Consider the following 23,301-nt stretch of genomic DNA (forward strand, 5'->3'; position numbering starts at 1 on the left):
CTGTTCTCCATTTGTTTCCCAACTCTTGTTTAACTAAAGATATTATAAACTAGTTATGAACCTGACCAATGAATTAATTTCTTTAGTAGTTTCCACTAAGCCTAGAACAGGACTACTTAGGCACATGGTAGATACCCCCCAAATACTTATGTTAAATATCACTTCCAAGAACTTCAATGGAATAGAAAAAATATACTTTCCCTAATTCTAGTTTAAGGAAAGGATGACTGGTATCCTCACAAAGGGAAAATACTTGAATATCCTATTGTATTTTATAACAAGGAACTAGGATGAATTAATATTTTCATGTATTATCAGCTTTAACTGACAAAGAGAGTTCTTTCCTTGCTAACAGGAATTTGAGTCATTAGCATGATTATGTGAGAACATTTACATAAGCAGCAATGTGTGTGTGATTATAAGTAAAATTCAAACAGGTTGAGAATCACTGAGTAACTTATAAATTATCTGAATTAGTGACCCTCACCTCCTTAAAATGATGTGTGAATGCATATGTGAATGTGTGTGTGTATGTATTACATAAAAAATGTATATGTATAAAAATTTTTCATAATACCCTTGAAACAACTGGAGATAACTAGGCTTGGGAGCAAGAAGATTATACTGATAGCTATAGGAATATTTGTTAAAGGCAGTGTGTGCCAAGAAGTATTTGCAGAATACTACTTCTGTGGGTTATTACTAGGTATACAAGAAAAAAGTTCTGGAGTCAAACAGGCTTGCAAAACATTGGGCCAAAAGAGGTACTTTTTCCCCCTCTCCGGGAGGATCTCTCAGAGACTCTCATGTGCTGATGTGCACTGTGAATTTAGAGAGGGGAAATAGCAGGAAGGGATTCCCAAACTTATTTGCAGAATATCTTGTAGAACTAAATGTTTTATGACACACACTTAGGGAGACATTGAATTAGAATGGGTAAAATTTAAAAAGTTCTGAGAGACATATAGTTGAATACCAAAGGAGAGTAAAAAGCAATGGACCACTGGTTCCTCAGTAAATCTAAATTAAATTAGATTCTACTTGTATGACTTCAACTGTCAAATGGATTCTTCCACATCCAGCTTACTTATTCTGTGAACAAAATAAATCATCAACTAAACAGCATCACCTCAGACTGCCAACTATGCAGACTAGCAAACTCGGCAAAATTCAAAAGTAAAGGTTAAAATCCTAATTTCCTTAAACATAAAAAAATGTCAATGGTATTAACCCAGTTCTTACTAGGCAAATGAAATCCTCTTCATCCATGTGTTCCTGACACATTTTTATTATTTGACAAAATACACTGCCTCCTTTCTTTGCCACTTGGCACACATATAAAGCTTTGAACGAACATAATCACCTATAATAATGACAGTAGAATACTTATGGTGCTGTTATAAAAGATATGTCAGATAGGCATGATTATCCATTATATTGACTCTACCCTGAAAAGGATTGTCATCAAAGGATTGTTATATACTTTATGCTTACATCTATGATACAATTGGCTTGGGACCAAAATTTTTCATTGTAATAAAAAAATAAGAATTGTAGAGACAGAATAAATCAAATTTAGGAAAGTTGCAAGAGTATGAATACTCTAGAATTCATATGCCTTGGAAGATGGGTTTTTAAAATAGTAAAAAAAAAAAAAAAAAAAAAAAAAGCTGTTCTTATAAGCTCAAACAAAAAGATTCTTCCAAGACAAACAGGCTGCTGCAGGTTAGGATTTTTTTTGAGTTACTGTCAATTTCTGTAGGATCTGTTTCCTTTAACAATTCTTAAAGAAGTCCTCTAAAGTGAGTGACTTGGTGCATAATAAGGCCTGCTCTCTGTCTGAAGCTTTTAGAACAATGACTACACTTGTATGGCTTCTCCCCTGTATGAATTCTTAAATGAATAACGAGGCTTGGTCTCTGTCTAAAGCTTTTCCCACAATAATTACATTTAAAAGGTCTCTCTTCAGTGTGAGTTCTCTGGTGCAAAGTAAGAGCTGTCAGTCTACTAAAACTTTTTCCACAATTAGGACATCTATGAGGTTTTTCACCCGAATGAGTTTTCAGATGTCTTTTAAGACTTGATCCATGACAAAAGCTTTTCCCACACTCAAGGCATTTATATGTTTCTTCTTCAGAATGGGTTCTCTGGTGCCCTATAAGGTGTGACCGCCGAGTGAATCGCTTTTTACACACAGTGCATTCATAGGGTCTCTCCCCTGTATGAAGTCGTTGGTGTCTATAAAGGTCTGAACTACGAAGAAATCTTTTTCCACATTCAGGGCATTTATGAGGTTCCTCTCCTGAATGAATTCTCTGGTGTCCTGTAAGTTGTGACTTCCGAGCAAAACATTTTCCACACTGAGAACATCGGTGAGGTTTGTCTCCTGGACTCTTTTTCTTATGCGGTCTAGGGTTGAGAGGTTCTTCCAAATTGGAGATCTCAGGTTTCTCTCCTGCAGAGGGGTTCTGATGATCTACCAGTTTTGTTAAATCTGTCTGTAAATCCTCTGGGGGGTTTTCCCACTGATTTTCTAACTGTACATAGTCTTTTTGCAAAATGGGACCATGGAGAGCATTCCCCTCTAAAGTAACACAAAATGGATACATATCCTCCAGTTTTTTCTGTTTTGAAGTATCTTCTTCATTTTCTATCCCAATCTCAAAACCTGAGAGAAGAAACAGAAACTGCAGCTGTCACTGTGTCCCACAGAGAAAAGAACATGAGGGAAAATGAAGACTTATATTAAACCACTAGTGGGAATACAGAAATTCCTAAGTAGAATCCAAAACTCTTTACCCTGATTCAGGTTGAATTTTTCTTTTCTTTCTTCTCTAGTGTCAATAAACAATTACTTACCTATCTTGGAATCAAGTAATTGTTTAATTTCTTTGGAATCTTGTAGTTCCTTCACCCATGCCTCTTCTCTATGCTCCAATGGAAAGCTCATGTCAAGCTTTGGGATTGGATATCCTGGCCATAAGAAAGATGAGAAGCATAATAGTTGGAATCATTTGGTTTCTGGTTTTGGTTTTTCCAGAGTTCAGGCTGATATCTTGGACCTATGGCCACTTAATATCTACTTCCTCCTCAATTACTATTACTTGACCTGGAATATCTTACAAGAGTCTTTTTTTTAAAGATAAGAACAAAAGAAAAATGAGAGAACACCCTTTAGTGCTCAATCCAAAGCTATTCTCCTCTAATCTATGGAAGGGGAATGAATCAATTCTGTGCTGAAATCAATGCACGAAATTACTTCTGTATCTATTTTGATAATAGATTTATTTAGGTTAGAGCCAAAATATGACGCAAATCTTCATAAGGTTTTGGCATATTAAAACTGAGAAATGCTGCTATTGAGTACCAAGTGAAGAGAGAGAGGTAAAAGTCGGAGTTATGAAATTGTTTACTGGAATAATTTCAGTTGAGATTTTCAAATTAAAATGGAAATTGACTGGGTTGGCAACCAGCAAAAGCAGTCTTCATGTTTGCTTTAGCTGAAGTCTAGAAGTGGATTCTCTTGAAATTAACCCAAATAACTATCAAACAGTATTCCTCACTGTCAATCTAAGGACAACCGGGAGAAACATCCGCCCTCCCTGTCCCCCTGTGTCCTACCACCCCTCTCCTCAGTAAGAGCTGCTGCGGCTTGCATCCTCTTTCTTTCCACACTCCATCCTTGCCTTCCTCAGCTCTGGCAAAGTATACTGGTCTACAGTCAAGTGTGGGTTGAAAATTGCTGATTTGAGATCAAAATGCAGAATGATGTTTAAATATTAACATTATTAAAATAAAATTAGCAAGTCAATTTGACAGAAATTTAAATTTAAAAACATTGTATCAAACATAGGAAGTGGACTAAAATACCTTATTTTATATTTTCATGGAAAAGAGATCTTTTTAAGATTAAGAAACAAAAATGCATTTCAAATAAAAATCTGTTTAAATTCATTACATGGTTTTTGTTGGGATATCAAAGCCAAGAGTGGGATGAAAGGGTAACATGGCACACGTCAAATAAAACTGGTGGTCAAATATCAAAGGAAAGCTGCCATTAGGTAAAGGTGGGAACAAACTGAAACTTGAAGTAAGCAGAGAGTAGCAAAGGCCTAGGTGTAAAATGTTGATTTATAATCTAAATGTAGGGAGGGAGATAGACTTCCATAATGATAACATGAAGAGCTCTGCAGACCTACTTCCCAATGAAATTTGTGAAAATTATTAAAAATAAAAAAATTTTAAAGTCTCTCAAAGAGGTCCTAAGGGCATACAACAAATTAGGAAACACCTATCTTTTAAAATCTGCTAAAATTCAAAGAGAACAGTGAGAATCTTAAGTATTTAAACCAGAACTGTTCTCTTTAGTCCCCCTCCCAGCTCCACTCTAAATTGGTGTAGCCAAAGGCCTGGGACACCCTCTGCCCCCAGTTTCCTTTCAGAGGGATATCTTTCTGGGAGGGACAGGACCTCAGCATTTCTCATCCTACTCTCACCTACCTATTGTCGAGTCTAAATTCCAGGCAATTGTGGCTGAGGGGTGGGGGCTCCTTTTATCTACCCAGTTTCCACTGGTGTGTGGAGGATCTACCTTGGGTGTAGTATTGCTGAGAATACTAGGGCCCTGATTGCCCTTGTAAGGCAACTGTGGTTTTGTAAGGCAATTGTGATTGTAAGTCAGTGGTCCATGTCTGGAGAGGCAAGCCAAGGAGGCCTGAGGCTCAGACCTAGTGCTCAGGTCCTAAAGTGGCAATGTCACCCATAGATAAGCACACCATTGTTCCCATCTCCAGCTCCAGAGCAATGTGCTAGAGATTTGGCCTGGGAAGAGAAGCACACCTTAAAACAGATAGCTTCTAATGTCTTCGCAAAGAAACCAACTTCATTTGCAACAGAGAGTGGAGAAGTTCAAGCCTAAGGGTACTCTCAAAAAGAGCGGAGGTTGTAACAAAAGGTGTGGGGGATCAGAATTGGCCACCTCAAAATATGTCTCCTTGCCTTGATTATTCTCGAGAACAAAAGACTCTGAAAGAAACTTTGACCTCCCCCCAACTAACTGCCTAAAAGAAATTTAAGATAGAAGGCCTGTCTCCAGGACAGGCCATCATCATAGATAACTCTGGGTATCGCTAGACTAGGAGGGTCCTGCTGAGCGCATTCTTATCAAAGCTCTGAAAACCAAGTAAAAGTTGAAGTTATACTTTGTAAGAGACATTAACATTTGTAAGGGAAATCTCCATTTGTAAAGGTATCTCCCTCTCTGTACCAGGAAGAAGGGGGGATGACCTTATCTCTAGAAACTCTTATCAATGTGGAAGGCGAGGACTTAAATCTGCATAATAACCTTATTCGTGTTTACTGTGCTTTTCTGGTAATCTCCCATAACTGACTCCCCCCACACCCGACATCCTCCTTTGTCTTTAGCTGAAGATGATATTTAAGATGAGAGCCTCTGCCATTTTGGCGAGTTATCCAGTTTTTCCTGGGTCTCTCTCATGTATACATGTTACAAAGCTTTGTTTGATTTTCTCCTGTTATTCTGTCTCATGTCAATTTAATTTGTAGCCCAGCCAGAAGGACCTAGACTGAGTAGAGGAAATCTCTTCCTCCCCTACAAAGGCAATTGGAAAGAGTTTGATCAATTTATTGAATATACAGGCTAAACTGTAGGCTGACTAGTTTGCACAAGAGAACTGGGAAAAGAGACAGCTGGGAGGAGCCTGGGCTCAGAACAAATCTCAAAAAATGACCTCAGAAACTAGCCCATCAAAAATGTCTGAATTTGACTGGATTAGTCTGCAGAGCAATTTATGCTGCAGTGCAGAGTTGAAAACAATAGAGCAATTCACTGGCAATTAATAGGTGGGTCTGGTCAGGGAAAGAGACAGACAAAGAAAGCCCTGCAAAAACTACTGTCATTCCAGGGTGACTGTGTGCTGTGAGGGGTAACATCAAATGCTTAACATTGCAGAGTGGGCTAGACTTCACTAAAATAATCCAGCTATTCACCAAACAAATAACAATAACAAGCCCTGGGGAGTGGGGAGAAGGACACAGAGTTGCTATAATATATTATTTAAAACGTCCAGTTTCTAACAAAAAATGATGAGACATGCATGTGGACAAGAAAGTATACACTGGAATAAAAAGAGCAAGCAACAGAATCTGCCTATGAGAGTGACTAGATATCAAATTTAACAAAGACTTCAAAGTAGCCATTATGAATATGTTCCAAGAACTAAAGGAAACCATGATTAAAGAAGTAAATTATGATGACAATATCACATCAAATAGAGAATATAAATAAATAGAAATTATAAAAAAAGAATCAAATGGAAATTCTAGAGTTGAAAAGTATAATAACTGGAAGGAAAAATTCACTAGAATGGCTCAAGAGTAGATCTGAACTGTCAGAAGAATTAGTAAACTTGAAGACAGATCAATAGAGATTATGCTATCAGAAGAACAGAGAGAAAAAAGAATGAAGGAAAATGAATGGAGCCTCAGAGAAGAGTGGGGCACCATTAAGTGCACCAACAGATATATAATGAGAACATCAGAAGGAGAGGAGTGAGAGAAAGGAGCAGAAAAAATATGAAGAAATAATGGTACCAAACTCCCCAAATGTATTAAAAAAACACTAATCTACACCCCCTAGGAAGCTCAATGAATTCCTAGTAGGATAAACACAAAGAGATCTACAAACAGACATATCACAGTAAAAATCCTAAAAGCTAAATAAAAAGAAAAACCTTGAAAGATAGCAAGAGAAAAATGACTTTTCACTAATAAAGGAGCTCCAATAAGATTAAAAGCTGAGTTCTCATTAGAAACAATGAAGGCTAGAAGACAGTGGGATAACAGATTCAAAGTGCTCAAAGAAAAATGAAAACTGTAAACCAAGAATCTTATATCCAGAAAAGCTATCTTTCAAAAATGAATATGAAATAACTTTTCTGATAAAAACTGAGAGAATTTATTGGTAGCAGACTTGCCTAACAAGAAATACTAAAGGAGGTTCCTCAGTCTGAAAGTAATTCCAAATGGTAATTCAAATCCACATGAAAAAACAAAGGGCACAAGTAAGGATAAGTATGTAATTATGAAGGACAGTATATATAAAAATTTCTGTTTCTTTCTTCTCTTAAAAGATTTTAAAGCAATCACATTCAACAATATGTATATAGTGCATTCTTGGGCATATCACATATAGAAATGTAATACATTTGCCAATAACAGCACAAATGAGGTGGGTGGGAGCAAAGTTGTATTGGGCTAAAGAAATGACTGCAGTTAGTAACTTGAATCCACAGGAAAAATGAAGAAAACCAGAAGTGATAAATAATGTTAATATAACAAACACTATAATATGTACTTGTTTTCCTTTCTTCTTTCAAGTCCTTTAAAAGTCTTAAATTATATAAAGTAATAGCTATAACAATGTATTGTTGAGTTTGTAACATTTTTGATTTAATCTGTATGATAGCAATACCAAAAAAAAGGGGGGAAGGGGAATAGAGCTATATAGGAGAAATAAGTCAGTATCTCACTGGCATTAAGCTAGTATAAATCTGAAGCTCATGATGATACGTTAAGATGTACATGCTAACCCCTAGAGCAACCACTAAGGAAATAACTAAAAAAGATGGTGAAAATTCATTAAAGTAAGTAAAATGTTACATTAAAAATACTTAGTGTAAAAGAAAGCAATAAATGAGGGATAGAGGAACAAAAAAGATATGAGACATATATAAAACAGAAAGTAAAATGGCAAATGTAAATCCAAAGCATATCAAAAATGGATTAATTGTGCATGGATTAAATAACTCAATCAAAAGGCAGAGATTGTCAGACTGGATAAAAAAATCCAACTATATGCTGTCTATAGGAGACACACTTTAAATTCAAAGATGCAAATAGATTGAAAGTAAAGGGATGGAAAATGATATATCATGCAAATAGCAACCACAAGACAGCCACAGTTGACTATACTAATATCAGACAAAATAGACATTAAAACAAAAAAGTTACTAGAGATAAAAAGGATCATTTTATAATGATAAAAGGATCAATCCATCAGGAATATATAACAATTATAGCCATACAGGCACTTAATAACAGAGTACCAAAATACATGAAGCAAAAACTGACAGAAATAGTAAAAGAAACAGACAACTGAACAATAGTAGTTGGAGACTTCAATACCTCCTTGCACTATTGGATAGAAAATCTAGGCAGAAGATCAACAATAGAAGACTTAAAATATACTATAAACCAACTAAACGTCACAGACATTTATAGAACACTCCACCCAACAACAGCAGAATAGACATTATTCTTAAATGCACATGGAAAATTTTCCAGGACAATAGAGATGCTATACCATAAAAAAATGTTCAAAAGTTTAAAAATATCCACCATTACAAAGTATACTCTCCCACCAAAATGGAATGAAATTAGAAATAAATAACAGAGAGCAATTTGGGAACTTCACATATATATGGAAATTAAACAACATACTCCTAAAAAACCAATCAGTCAAAGAAGAAATCAAACGGGAAATTAGAAATATTTTGAGATAAATGAAAATGAACACACAACATACCAAAACTTAGGGATGTACCTAAGCCAGTGCTTAGAGGGAAATTTATAGCTATGAATGCCTATATTAAAAAAGAAGAAAAATCTCAAATTAATAACCTAACTTTGTACCTTAAAATACAAGAAAAAGAAGAGCAAACTAAACTTAAGACAACTGGAATGAAAGAAATAATAAAGATTAGAGTGCAATTTAATGAAATGGAGAATAGTAAAACAATACAGAAAATCAATGAAATCAAGGTTGTTTCTTTTAAAAAAATTAATAAAACTGACAAACCTTCAGCTAGGTTGACCACGAAAAGAAGAGAGAAAACTCAAATTACTACAATCAGAAATGAAAAGGGAGGCATTACTACTAACCTCACAGAAATAAAAAGATCATAAAGGAATACTATGAACAACTGTATGGAAATAAATTAGATAAATGAAATGTATAAATTCCTAGAAACACACAAACTACCCAAAATTGAGTCAAGAAGAAATAGAAAATCTGAATAGACCTATAACAAGTAAACAGACTGAATTAGTAATCAAAACACTTCTCACAAAGAAAAGCTCAGGTCCAGATGGCTTCACTGGTGAATTCTACCAAACATTTAAAGAAGAATTAGCACAAATTCTACATAATCTCTTCCTGAAAATAGAAGAGAACGGAGTACTTTCCAACTCACTTTACTGGCATGAGGAAAGAAAGATATATCAATGGAATAGAATTGAGAGTCCAGAAATAAACTTTTACATTTATGGTGAATTGACTTTTGATAAAGGTGCCAAGACAATTCAATGGGGAAGGAATGGTATCCTTAACAAATGGTGCTGGGACAACTGGATATGCACATGCAAAAGAATGATGTTGGTTCCATTCCTCACATCATATACAAAAATTAATTCAAAATGGATCAATGACCTAAATGTAAGAGCTAAATCCATAGAACTCTTAGAAGGAAGCAGAGGTGTAAATCTCCATGATCTCGGATTAGGCAACACTTTCTTAAATATGACATACAAAGTACAAGCAACAAAAGAAAAAATAGCAATTCTTCACAAACACTTCCAAAAAATAGAAAAGGAAGAAAGACTTCCCTCCTCAATCTATGAGGCCATTATTAGCCTGATAACAAAACCAGATAAAGACAGAACAAGAAAACTACAGACCAATATCTGTGATGAAAATAGATGCAAAAATCTTCAACAAAACACTAACAAATCAAATTCAGCAATATATAATATGAATTATACACCAGGACCAAGTGGTATTTATCTCAGGAATGCAAGGTTGGTTTAACATTCAAAAGTTATGGTAATATACCATTACAATAGAATGAAAAGTAAAAACCATAGGATCATCTCAATAGACACACAAAAACCATTTGACGAAATTCACCACAGTTTCCTGATAAAAACACTCAATAATCTAGGAGTAGAAGGGAACATTCTCATCCTGATAAAAGGAATCTATGAAAGACCCAAAACTAACATTATAAATATTGGCAGAAGGCTAAATACATTTCCTGTGAGATCCAGAACAAGACAAGGATGTCTAGTCTCGCCACTTGTATTCAACATTGTACTGGAGGTTCTAGCCAAGGCAATTAGGGAAGAAAAAGAAATAAAAGTTATCTAGATTAGAACATGAGAAGTAAAACTATCCCTTTTCTCAGATGACATGATCTTATATATAGAAAATCCTAAGTAATCTACTAAAAAACAATTCAAACTAATAAATGAGTTCAGTAAGGTTGCAGGATACAAGATCAATACACAAAAATCAATAATAATTCTATATATTTTCAATGAACAATCTGAAAATAAAATTAAGAAAACAATTCAATTGACAATAACATTAAAAAGAATAAAATATTTAGGAACAAATTTAATAAAAGCAGTGTAAATCTTGCACCCAGAAAACTACAAAATACTGTTGAAAGAAATGAAAGAAGATCTAAATAAATGGAAAAGCATCCCATGTGCATGCATCACAAAATTTAATATTGTTAACATGGCAATACTCTCCAAACTGACCTACAGATTCAACACAACCTCTACTAGCATCCCAGCTGACTTCTTTGTAGAAACTGACAAGCTTATTCTAAATAACACATGGAATTGCAACAAACTCAGAATAGCCAAAACAATCTTGAAAAATGAAACCAGGGCCAGCCCCGTGGCTCAGTGGTTAAGTGCGGGCGCTCTGCTACTGGCGGCCCGGTTTCGGATCCCGGGTGCGCACCAAGGCACCACTTCTCCGGCCATGCTGAGGCCGTGTCCCGCATACAGCAACTAGAAGGATGTGCAACTATGACGTACAACTATTTGTGGGGCTTTGGGGAAAAAAAAGGAGGAGGGGGCCGGCCCTGTGGCTTAGTGGTTAAGTGCGTGCGCTCTGCTGCTGGCGGCCCGGGTTCGGATCCCGGGCGCGCACTGACACACCGCTTCTCCGGCCATGCTGAGGCCGTGTCCCACATACAGCAACTAGAAGAATGTGCAGCTATGACATACAACTATCTACTGGGGATTTGGGGGGAAAAAATAAATAAATAAAATCTTTAAAAAAAAAAAAAAAAGGAGGAGGATTGGCAATAGATGTTAGCTCAGAGCTGGTCTTCCTCAGCAAAAAGAGGAGGATGAGCATGGATGTTAGCTCAGGGCTGATCTTCCTCACACACAAAAAAAAGAAAGATGAAACCAAAGCTGGAGTCCTCACACTTTCATATTTCAAAACTTACTGCAAAGCAATAATAATCAAGATGGTGTGGTACTTCCACAAGAATAGATAGATCAATGGAATAGATAGATCAGTGGAGTAGAAATGAGGGTCCAGCAATAAATCCATATACCTGTGGTCAAGTGATTTTTGACAAGACCATTCAATGCGGAAAGAATCACCTTTTTAACAAATCATGCTGAGACAACTGGATATATATATATATATATATAAATGTTATATATATATATATATATATATATATAATTTGGACCCCTACCTTACACCTTATACAAAAATTAATTGAAAATGGATCAAAGCCTTAAATGCAAGAGCTAAAACTATAAAACTCTTGGAAGAAAACTTAGGGGTAAATTTTTGTGACCTTGGATTGGGCCCTGGTTTCTTAGATATGACATCAAAAGCATAAGCAACAAAAGAAAAAATAGTTAAATTGGACTTTGTCAAAATAAAAAAAAAAAAAGCTTTTGTGCTACAAAGGAGACTATTAAGAAGCTGAAAAGATGAATCACAGAATGGTAGAAAATATTTGCAAATCATATACCTAATAAGGGTCTTTTATCTAGACTATACAAAGAACATACACAACTTAATAAGAAAAAGACAAATAATCCAATTAAAAAATGGGCAAAGATCTGAATAGACATTTTCAAATGAAGATATACAAATGACCAATAAGCACATGAAAAGATGCTCAACACCATTAGTCTTCATAGAAATGCAAATCAAATCCTCAATGAGATAACACTTCACACCCACTAGGATGGCTAGAATAAAAACATCAGATAATAATAACAAGTGTTTCCAAAGGATGTGGAGAAATGGGAATCCTCTACACTGCTGATGGGAATGTAAAAGAGTGCAGTCAGTTTGGAAAACAGTCTGGCCATTCCTGGGAAATTTAAACATGGGGTTACCATATGTCCCAGAAATTCCACTCCTAGGTATATACCCAAGAGAAATGAAAGCATATGTCCATACAAAATCTTGTACCCAAATTTTTATAGCAGCATCATTCATAATAGCCAAAAGGTGGAAACAATCTGAATGTTCATCAACTGATGAATGGATAAACAAAATGTGGTATATATCCTTACAATGGAATATTATTCAGCCATAAAAGAGAAAGAAGTACTGATACATGCTACAATATAGTTGAACCTTGAAAACATTATGCTAAGCGAAAGAAACCAGTCACAAAAGACCACATATTGTATGATTCCATTTACATGAAATATCTAGAATAGGTAAATCTATAGACAGAAGTGGATTAGGGCTGGGAGAGATGAGGGGAAAGAAATTGGTAGCTAAAGGGTACAGAGTTTCTTATTGAGGTGATGAAAATATTCTAAAATTGACTGTGGTGATAGTTGTACATATCTATAAATGTACCAGAAAACAATGAATTATATACTTTAAATGAGTGATATGTATGATATGTGAATTATATCTCAATAATGCTGTTTTAAAAGATCTAAATGTAAGAAAATGTTTAAATGGTAACATCATTAAATAATATTAGCAAGTTAATTTGACTGATGTTAACCTGAAAGAAAATTTAAATTTCAGTACATTATATCAAACCCTAGGAAGTGGCATAAAATATTTTTCATAGGGAAAAAGCAATAGATTTCAGATCAAGAAAAATAAAATGCATTTCCAATAAAATTCTTTTTAAATTCAGTATTTTGTTCATGCTTAGATTAAGTGATGTGGTACAGGTAAAATAAAACTGGAGGTCATAGATCAAAGTAGATGCCATCAAGTAAAAGTGGGAAGAAACTGAAACTGAGGAGAGAGCAACAAGCAGCAAATGCCTAGGGTGAGAGGAGCCTGGAGGCCCAGGGTGTCTTAATATAAAAGACAGGAAAAATAGTTTGGGGAATGACAGGAACTGTTCTTATGGCTATGTCATCCTATAAGCATGAACTTGAAACCCTTCAGGCTACAGATTTAATCAAATGTAAGTTTGAAAACCTGGCCTAGACAATGGCCCTTGGGTGAAAGTGAAGCTATTAGACCTAGTCAAGGACTAAAAGCAACCCTGGAGGCAAAATCTAGGACCCATGAGAACTAAGACCCCTGGTAATACTCCTAATACTGCTACCATACAGCTGTGTCTCATGGGTTTCCCATAAGGTTTGGCCCTCAAGTCCAACTGCTACTTTCTGCACAGCACCAAATAAAGAGGCCTGAGAACTTTCACTTTGGTTTTTCACCCTTAACATCGTACTCCTGGTGCCAGCTATCAAAATGCTTGGCCGCAAATTGGGTGCATCAGGATAGTCCCCCACAACCTGGATGCAGAGAACATGTGCTCAACCTTGAGCTTCCTCCTGGATGTTACGCTCATGCACTTCCTAACTATCTACCCCCCCCACATACTCCATCACCCTGTGTGACGCTCAGATCCTTGTCCTCAGTGCACTTAGCCTCTGCTTCCTGGACTCTCAAAGCCCTGCTTCTGACACCATCACCAGTTTCCATTCCCCATCCTATGCTCACAGCCCATGTCAGCTAAGGCCTCTCACCATTTCCCTTCGTCCCATCTCCCACCCTTCTGACCTCAGTTCCCATCTCTCTTATACATTCCATAAAACACCATCATGAATGCAGAATGAACTTGACACTTACAAAAAATGTTTTCACAGATATTAGCCCTCCTTCTGTCTGTCAATATGGTGAGAACAGTTATGACTCTTTACAGCAAAGATCAAACAGTTGGATGATACAGTCTAAGTGAAGGCGTGGAGAATTTGGCACTCTCATATGCTGTGGTGGGAGGATAAATTGGTACAACAATTTTGGAGGAAAATTTGATAATATCTATTAAAGTTTTAAATGCCCATTAACCAATTGATCCCACTTCTAGAAATTTATCCTATCGACACCTGCATTTATATAAGAATGCTCACAGTACCTTTTATATCTTGGCTCCAGGGCTTTGGGGTCAATGTTGCATGGCAGTCAGAAAGCAGGCCCTAACGCATACTTCAGTTAGGGGGCTCTTCTCTTTACCCTCAATGGAAACTAGTCTGTGGAGCTACTACTACCATTGGATGAATGGTAATAGCATTAGAAGAATACATCAGCAGTAGAAGAAACATCAATTGCTGTCAGTCAGCATAAAAAGGAGGGTCCTACAGATAGAAAGCCAACCCTGGTGGTCTAGTGGTTAAGATTCGCTGCTCTCACCGCTGCAGCCTAGGTTGTTTCCTGGTCAGGGAACCACACCACCGTCTGTTGGTTGTCAGACTGGCAGCTGCATTGTCGCTGTGATGCTGAAAGCTATGTCACTGGTATTTCAGATACCAGCAGGATCACCCATGGTGGACGGGTTTCAGCGGAGCTTCCAGACTAAGACAGACTAGGAAGAAGGACCTGGCCACCCACTTCCAAAAAAAAGTTGGCCACAAAAACCCTATGAACAGCAGTAGAGTAATTGTCTGATAGAGCACCAGAAAGTGAGAGGATGCCACAGAAAGACTGGGCAGGCTTCTGCTTTGCTGTACAGAGGGGTGCTAGGAGTCGCAATCCACTCGATGGCACTAACAACAAATGAGATAGAAACCAAAGCCTGTTACCTTAAATTTAATCATGTCTTCGGCCTTTTAGACTAGAGTCTAGAACATTAGTTTTCCAGTGATGATAATGTATTGTCCAGGATGTTAAATTCACCTCACAGCTATAGCCAAGAGATTCATCATGGGTATATTCCATTTGACCTAATGAACTGAAGAAATTTACTTAAGAAAAAGAAAAAAAATTAGTTTCTGACCTAAAAAACTGAAGTAAAAAGTAAAAGGCTAGTAGGGACAGGGAAGCATGGGTGTATAGTTGTTTTAAATATGCCCCCAAATTCTTCAATATTCCTCCCTTAAAGAGGTGAAGTTTAATTTTCTTCCCCTTAAGTGAGGGTTGGACTTAGTGACTCTCTTCCAATGAATAGAATATGGTAAAAGTGATGGTGTGTGACTAGTTCATCAACATTGTGGCATCCCCCTTGCTTTCTCTTGATTTGTTTGCTCTGGGGAAAATCTGCTGCCTGCTGTGTGGACACTTGGGTAGCCTATGGAGAAGACCACTTAGCAAGGACTTGAGGCCTCCCCACAGCCCCTGCTGACATCTTGACAGCTACTATATGAGAGACTGATCCAGGAACACCCAGTAAACTACTCCTGAATTCCTGACTCTCAGAAACTGTGAAATGATAAATGCTTTTCCCTTTAAGCAGCTAAGTTTTTGGGGGTAATTTATTATGTAGCAATAGCTGTCCAAAACAAAGAGGGAAAAAGCAATCTGAAGTTAACAAAGAAGGTGCTTCATTGATGAATGTTCCCCCCATGCCATGCTCAGGGAATGACTTTATTAAGCCCCATTATCAAAGACTGTCATAAAGGCTCCACTGCCCCAAGAAATATCATTACTATGGTTGGGGTTGGATATTAGCTAATGATATATTATTTGGTATAATAGAATAATCTGAAGAGATTTAAGTTACAAGAATCTTCTGATGCTTTGCAGACAGCATTTGTTTGCCCTATATTTTACTTGAAATTTTCATCTCTCATATTCTTCATCACCAAAAAGATATGATCTTTGATATTTCACCTACAATTTCCTCATCAATTTAAATAAAAAACCCAAAGCTTTGACAAATGAAAATGTGTTCCAAATTTGGTGTACTAATTTTGAACTCCACGTTTTCAAAGATAAGAATTATATGTTTTATATTTTTAGGACCAGCACATCTATTCTTTCTTTTTTTTTTTATAGGTTAATTTTTGAGTTATCTTTTTTTTTCATTCTTTTTGAGGTTTATTTATTTTTTCTTGTTTATTGCGGTAACATTGGTTTAAAACATTGTATAAATTTCAGGTGTAGATAATTATACTTCTATTTCTGCATGGATTACATCATGTTCTCATGTTCACCACCCAAATACTAATTATAATCCATCACCACACACATGTGCCTAATTATCCCTTTTGCCCCATCTATTCTTTCTGATTGCAGACATTCTAATATCTTTGCCTACCTCTAGCATCTGGTGTGTCTGGCTTGAATTCAAAGGGCTTTTCTTTAAGCTTATGTGTTTCTTAGATCACTTTAAGTTTTCCACTTAAGTTATTTTTTTTTGTGTGAGAAAGATCAGCCCTGAGCTAATATCCGTGCTAATCCTCCTCTTTTTGCTGAGGAAGACCAGCTCTGAGCTAACATCTATTGCCAATCCTCCTTTTTTTCCCCAAAGCCCCAGTAGATAGTTGTATGTCATAGCTGCACATCCTTCTAGTTGCTGTATGTGGGACGCGGCCTCAGCATGGCCAGAGAAGTGGTGTGTCGGTGCGCACCAGTGATCCAAACCTGGGCTACCAGTAGCAGAGGGTGCGCACTTAACCACTAAGCCACGGGGCCAGCCCCTACTTAAGTTCTTTTTTATTTTACTCCCTACGTGTGTGTTTGTATTCACTTATATCAAATGAATATCATTAGATGAATATATATGTGTGTGTATAAATATATATATTTTTTCATTTAATATATACTCAACCACTTAACTTTTTGCTGACAGGGAATATATTCGAAACTTTAATATAAAATCAATTGACTTCTTCCATTGCTTTTAAATTTCTTCTACTCTGCTAGCATCCCGTGCTTTCCAATCAACCTACAATAAGATGTGCTTCATGTAATACATTAAAGATATTTTCATTTTTTCAAAAAAGCAGTAAAAGTGTAAGTAACCTTTACATTATAGAACAATAAGTCTTGTATCATTTTGCAAAGCGTAATATATCACTTTAAAAGTGATGATAAATAAATAAATTAAAAAAAAAAAGGGCCAGCCCTGTGGCTTAGCCGTTAAGTGCGCGCGTTCCCCTGCTGGCGGCCTGGGTTCGGATCCCAGGCGTGCACCGACGCACCACTTCTCCGGTCATGCTGAGGCCGCGTCCCACATACAGCAGCTAGAAGGATGTGCAGCTATGACATACAACTATATACTGGGGCTTTGGGGGAAAAATAAATGAATAAACAAATTTAAAAGTGATGAGAAAGGGGCAGTTTCCTCTCCTCCAAATTGGTTTATTTCACTTGTTTAATTCATTCTATCTCATCCTTGTTAAATACACTGCACTCTCCTGTATTGTATTACAATGAAGAGCAATATTGCTGCTCGGCATCGTATGTGATCTTTGTAGCTGGCACTGTTGCCAAGAGGAGCAAATGAACACGGGGAATGTTAATGCATATGCAGAAGATTTAGAATTAATATGACTGGCTGGGCTCTGCCATTTGTTGCAGGCAAACACACAAAAATACAGAATTTTTAGAAATTTTTAATAGACTATAAGCTATAGGTAAGGTAAAAATTGGAACACAAATGACAATATTATATAGTTCTGCTTTGATCATAATATGCATATATATGCACTTGTGGGTTTTTCCTCTTTGTCATCTTTATGTAAAAACATTCTGGAGACCCATAAACACCTCAAACTCCACAGGACCAAATCTAAACTCACTTTGACCCACCAAATCTGATTCTCTTCCTGTGTTCTCTATGTCAGTGAATAATATTACCATCTACCCAGTTCACTGAACAGAAACCTGGAGACCATACTTAACCCCTTCTTCTTCCTCACTCAACACCCAATCAATCACCAAATTCCACAATTTCTACTTCCTACATATCTTTTGAATCACTCCTTTTCTCTCCATCATCACTGACACAATCCTAGTACAGATAATTATCCTGTGTAAGGTGGATGATTGAGGGATACCTGCTTCCAGTCCTACCCATTCCTATTGGAGCCAGAGTGGTCAGGTAAAATGCAAGTCTGTGTATATCACTCCCCTACTTAAGAACATCCAGTGGTCCCCCACTGCCCTGACAATAAAGCACAACTTCTCAGCAAGGCTGACAAAGTTCTTCAGGATCCAGGCCCCTGCTTCTCTCTCCAGCCTCTTTGAGGCTGGCTCCTCTGGCCACTCTGGCTCCTCTGCTCCTCCTCTGCACCCCTCACACTGCAGCAGGAGCTCTTCATATATGCCAAGCTCTCTATCCCTCCGAGCCTTTGCACGTGCCGTCCATTCTGCCCAGAGCCCTCTCCCCTCCCCACTTCCAGCACTCAGCAGGCTTACTCCAATTCATCCTGTAGGTTTCAACGCAGATCCCCCTTCCCCTCTCAGGACGTCTTCCCTCTCTGCCAAAAGCTGGTTAGCTGGCCCTCCTCTGGGCTCTGATAGCATCCTACTCCCTCCAACATATCGTTTCACAGTCCTATTTACATCGCATATGGTACCTACAGTCCTATTTACATATGTGAATGGTCCACAGGAGTTGAAGATCCAGGACACCTGGGACTGATCTTCTGCCTGTGTCCTGCTGGATCCCCAGGGCCTGGCACAGTGCCTGGCTCTTAATAGGTGCTCGTGTATATTGGTTGAATGAATGAATGTTAGGATGTGGAAAGGGACAGGGTTGCTAAGTCCTGGCACTGAGCTAGTTAGAGATCGACCAGGCATCTATAGTTTGTAACTTGGACTGTTCTCGATATGTTCATGTTTTATGTCTCTTTTGTTTTCTCAGTGTCTTGAAAGTACCAACATGTCGAAGCTGTGCCTGAGAGAGTTAGGACAGAGGTACTGGCCACCCTCGGGCCAAAGCTTTAATGGGCGGGGATGGGGGGGGAGTGCTGGGAGGGTGTTGGGTAGAGACAGGGATCGTTGGTGGCAACATAAGAATATCCCCAAAGGAGGTGAAACAGAGGAACACAACAGCTACGCGGCCCACCTGGACTTTTATCCTTCTAGTAGTAACCCCTGTAGTGTCCGGTGCAGTGGTTCTCAAACTTCAGTATGTACAGCACTCACCTGGAGAGCTTGTTAAAAATGCACTCCAAAAAGGGATAATTAGGCACATGTGTGTGGTGAGGGATTGTAATTAGTATTTGGGTGGTGAACATGAGAACATGATGTAATCCATGCAGAAATAGAAGTATAATGATGTACACCTGAAATTTATACAATGTTATACACCAGTGTTACCGCAATAAACAAACAACCAACCAAAAAAATGCACCCCAGGTGATCCTGATAAGGACAGTCTGCTGACTACACCTGGAGAAACACTGTTCTATGTTTTGATCAAATGAGATAGGTATTTCCTTCATATTGTGGTAATTAAACACTCTGAAAGGATCTGAGGTGAGGATATTAATAAACTATCAAGTTTGAATGAGGGTCTTATGCCTTAAAAGCAACTGAGGCCTTTGGGTCCCACAAGATCACAGGTCCCATTGATTAAAATTTGCTGGGGAAATGAATCCATATCCAGAGTAACCAAACTCCCATAGTTTCCCTGTATAACATCCTTGATCAAAGGCCATTTGAGGTAGAGAGGATTCTGGGAAGATGGCAGAGTAGGAAGCACCATGAATCTGTCTCCCCACCTATTCAACAGTTACATTGGCAGAATCTGTCTGATGTAACTGTTTTGGAAATCTAGAGTCTATTCAAGGCTTGCAACTTCCAGTGGAAGGCTTGGATGGTAAATTGTGGTTATTTTTCGTCAATTTCAGCTCTAAACACAGTAGCACCTACCTATCCCACATCACTAGCGCTGTGGCAGGCAGCTGTGCACGTGTTCCTGGAGCAGCTTACACACAGCTTGTGGGAGCCAGGGTGGGCAAAAAGGACCCAGTTCTCCAAGTATCAGGGATCTGGGCTCTGATCACTGATTGCTGCTTTATATTATAGAGGTGCAGACAAAGAGGTGGCAGCCATTGTTATTGTGCCTCCACCTATTGCTGCAAGCCCTTTCTCCTCCTATGGAAGTGACTCCCAGGAGATTTAAAGAGTCAGCAATCTTTCCCCCTCTTTAATTTTTCTGTTTTTCTGCTTTTGGGACCAGACATTAAAGACTAGGATATTCAAAAGCAACTGCACATATGGGGAAAATCCGAAAATGACCATGCACGCCTAGGGAAAGGTGCAGGCTCAGAAAAGACTAGAGAAGACCTTAAGTTTATACCTTGGTCTGATGTTTGGCACAGATACAGCCTACAACAATCAATAAACCCCCAAATAATAAATACAAACAATAACAAAAAAGCAGCAAACCCTAGGGAAGGGAGAGAAACTGATTTCCAGAGTTACCACATTATTAGATTCAAAGGTCCAATTTTCAACAAAAAAATCACAAGTCATACAAATAAACAAGAAAGTATAGCCCATTCAAAGGAAAAAATCAACAGAAACTGTCTCTGAAAAAGAATTGATGGAAGATCTATTAGACAAAGACTTAAAAAAACTATTTTAAAGATGCTTAAAGAACTAAAGAGGGGCCGGCCCGGTGGTGCAAGCGGTTAAGTGCGCATGCTCCACTGCAGCGGCCCGGGGTTCGCAGGTTCGGATCCCGGGTGCGCACCGACGCACCGCTTGTTAAGCCATGCTATGGCGGCGTCCCATATAAAGTGGAGGAAGATGGCCATGGATGGCCCTGGCCATTGGCTCAGGGCCAATCTTCCTCAAGAAAAAAGGGGGAGGATTGGCATCAGATGTTAGCTCAGGGCTAGTCCTCCTCACAAAAAAACAAACAAACAAAAAAGGAACTAAAGAAAGATACGACGTATGAACAAAATGAAAATATCAATAAAGATACAGAAAACCTAAAAAGAAACCAAAAATAAATTCTAGAGCTGAATAGTAAAATAATTGAAATGAAAAATTCACTAGAGGGATTCAAAGGCTAATTTGAGCAGGCAGGAGAAAGAATCAGGAAATCTGAAGATAGGACAATGGAAATCATCAAGTCTGAGGAACAGAAATAAAAAAAGATTGAAGAAAAGTGCACAGAGCCTAAGAGACCTATGGAACACCACGAAGAAGACCAACATATACATTGTGAGAGTCCCAAATAGAGAAGAAAGAAAGAAAGGGGAAGAGAGAATATATGAAGAAATAATGGCTGAAAACTTCCCAAATTTGATGAAAGACATGAATATAAACATCCAAGATGTTCAACAAACTCCAAGTAAGATGAACTCAAAGAGACTCACACCAGGACACATTATAATCAAACTTTAAAAAGCCAAAGACAGAGAGAGAATCTTGGAAACAGCAGAGAGAAGAAACTCATCACATACAAGTGAATTTTAATAAGAAAATTAGCAGATTTCTCATGAGAAACGATAGAGGCCAGAAGGCAGTGAGCTGATATATTCAAAGTGCTAAAAGAAATAAACTGTTAACCAAGAATCCTGTATCTAGCAAAACTCTCCTTCAAATGTGAGGGAGAAATTAAGACATTCCCAGATAAACAAAAGCTGAGGGTGTTCATTACCATTAGACTTGCCCTGCAAAAAATTCTCAAGGGAGTCCTGCAAGATGAAATAAGGACACTACACAGTAACTTGAAGCCCTATGAAGAAATAAAGATCTCAATAAAGGTAAATAGGCAGGCAATTATAAAAGCTAGTATTATTGTAACAATGGTTTATAATTCCACTTTTTGTTTACTACATGATTTAAGTGACTAAAACAGTTTTTTTTTTTGTGAGGAAGATCAGCCCTGAGCTAACATCCATGCCAATCCTCCTCTTTTTGCTGAGGAAGACTGGCCCTGAGCTAACATCCATGATCATCTTCCTCCACTTTATGTGGGACACTGCCACAGCATGGCCTGACAAGCAGCGTGTCGCTGTGCGCCGGGGATCCGAGCCCAGGCCCCCAGCAGCGGAGCGCACGCACTTAACTGCTACGCCACGGGGCCGGCCCCGACTAATACATTTTTAAAAACACAATTATTAGTCTAAAAGCTAGCATTATTGTAACTTGTTTGTAACTCCATATTTTATTTTCCACATAATTTAAGAGACTAATGCATTTAAAATAATTATTAGTTTATGTTTTGGAGCACATAATGTATAAAGATGTAATTTGTGACATCAACAACAGAAAGGAGTGGGGATGGAGCTGTAAAGGAGTGAGTTTTTGGATGTTATTATAGTTAAGATGTTTTAAATTCAAATTAGCGTTATAATTTCAGGCTGTTAAATGTAATCCCAATGGTAACCACAAAGAAAATAGCTATAAAATATATTCAAAAGGAGGGCCGGCCCCATGGCTTAGCGGTTAAGTGCGTGCGCTCCACTACTGGCGGCCTGGGTTCGGATCCCGGGTGCACACCGACACACCGCTTCTCTGGCCATGCTGAGGCCGTGTCCCATATACAGCAACTAGAAGGATGTGCAACTGTGACATACAACTATCTGCTGGGGCTTTGGGGAAAACAAAAAGGAGGAGGATTGGCAATAGATGTTAGCTCAGAGCCGGTCTTCCTCAGCAAAAAGAGGAGGATTAGCATGGATGTTAGCTCAGAGGTGATCTTCCTCACAAAAAAAAAGAAAAAAAAAGGAAATGAGAAAGGATTTAAGCATTTTGCTACAAAAAATCAACTAAACACAAAAGAAGACAGTGATGCATGAAATGAGAGACAAAAAAGCTATAAGGCATATAGAAAACAGCAAAATGAAGGAACTAAGTTCCTCCCTATCAGTAATTACTTTAAATGTAAATGGATTAAACTCTCCAATCAAAAGACAGAGCTTGACAGAGTGGATAAAAACACATGATCCAACTATATGCTGTTTATGAGAGACTCACTTTAGATCCAAAGATACAAACAGATTGAAAGTGAAAGGATGGAAAAAGATATTCCACGCAAATAGTAATCAAAAGAGAACAGGGGTAGCTATACTAATATCAGACAAAACAGACTTTATATCAAAAAAGGTTACAAGAGACAAAGAAGGACATTGTATATTAATAAAAGGTTCAATATAGCAAGAAGATATAACAATCATAAACATTTACACACCTAATAACAGATCATCAAAATATATGAAGCAAAAACTGACAGGAATGATGGGAGAAATAGACAGTTCCACAATAATAGTTGGAGACTTCAATAC

At 37.8% G+C, this 23,301-nt stretch overlaps 1 protein-coding gene across 2 annotated transcripts in view; it reads right to left on the reverse strand.

The window, feature by feature from the left end:
- Window positions 1-1,665: 1,665 nt before the first annotated feature.
- ZNF449 (zinc finger protein 449) overlaps window positions 1,666-23,301 on the reverse strand; it is a 29,890-nt gene continuing 8,254 nt past the window's right edge. Inside the window, exons 4-5 of one of the 2 annotated variants that reach the window (XM_087427375.1) lie at window positions 2,860-2,973; window positions 1,666-2,668 (exon numbers count right to left, since the gene is read on the reverse strand). In XM_087427375.1, coding sequence (XP_087283501.1) covers window positions 1,785-2,668; window positions 2,860-2,973 — 998 coding nt within the window. In that variant the 3' untranslated portion in view covers window positions 1,666-1,784. The remainder of the gene's footprint in view (window positions 2,669-2,859; window positions 2,974-23,301) is intronic. The other variant, XM_087427376.1, reaches the window with a different exon arrangement.

The sequence above is a fragment of the Ceratotherium simum genome, chromosome X (assembly GCF_057802395.1).
Source record: "Ceratotherium simum simum isolate JZ-2026a chromosome X, ASM5780239v1, whole genome shotgun sequence".
NCBI classification, from domain to species: Eukaryota; Metazoa; Chordata; class Mammalia; order Perissodactyla; family Rhinocerotidae; genus Ceratotherium; species Ceratotherium simum.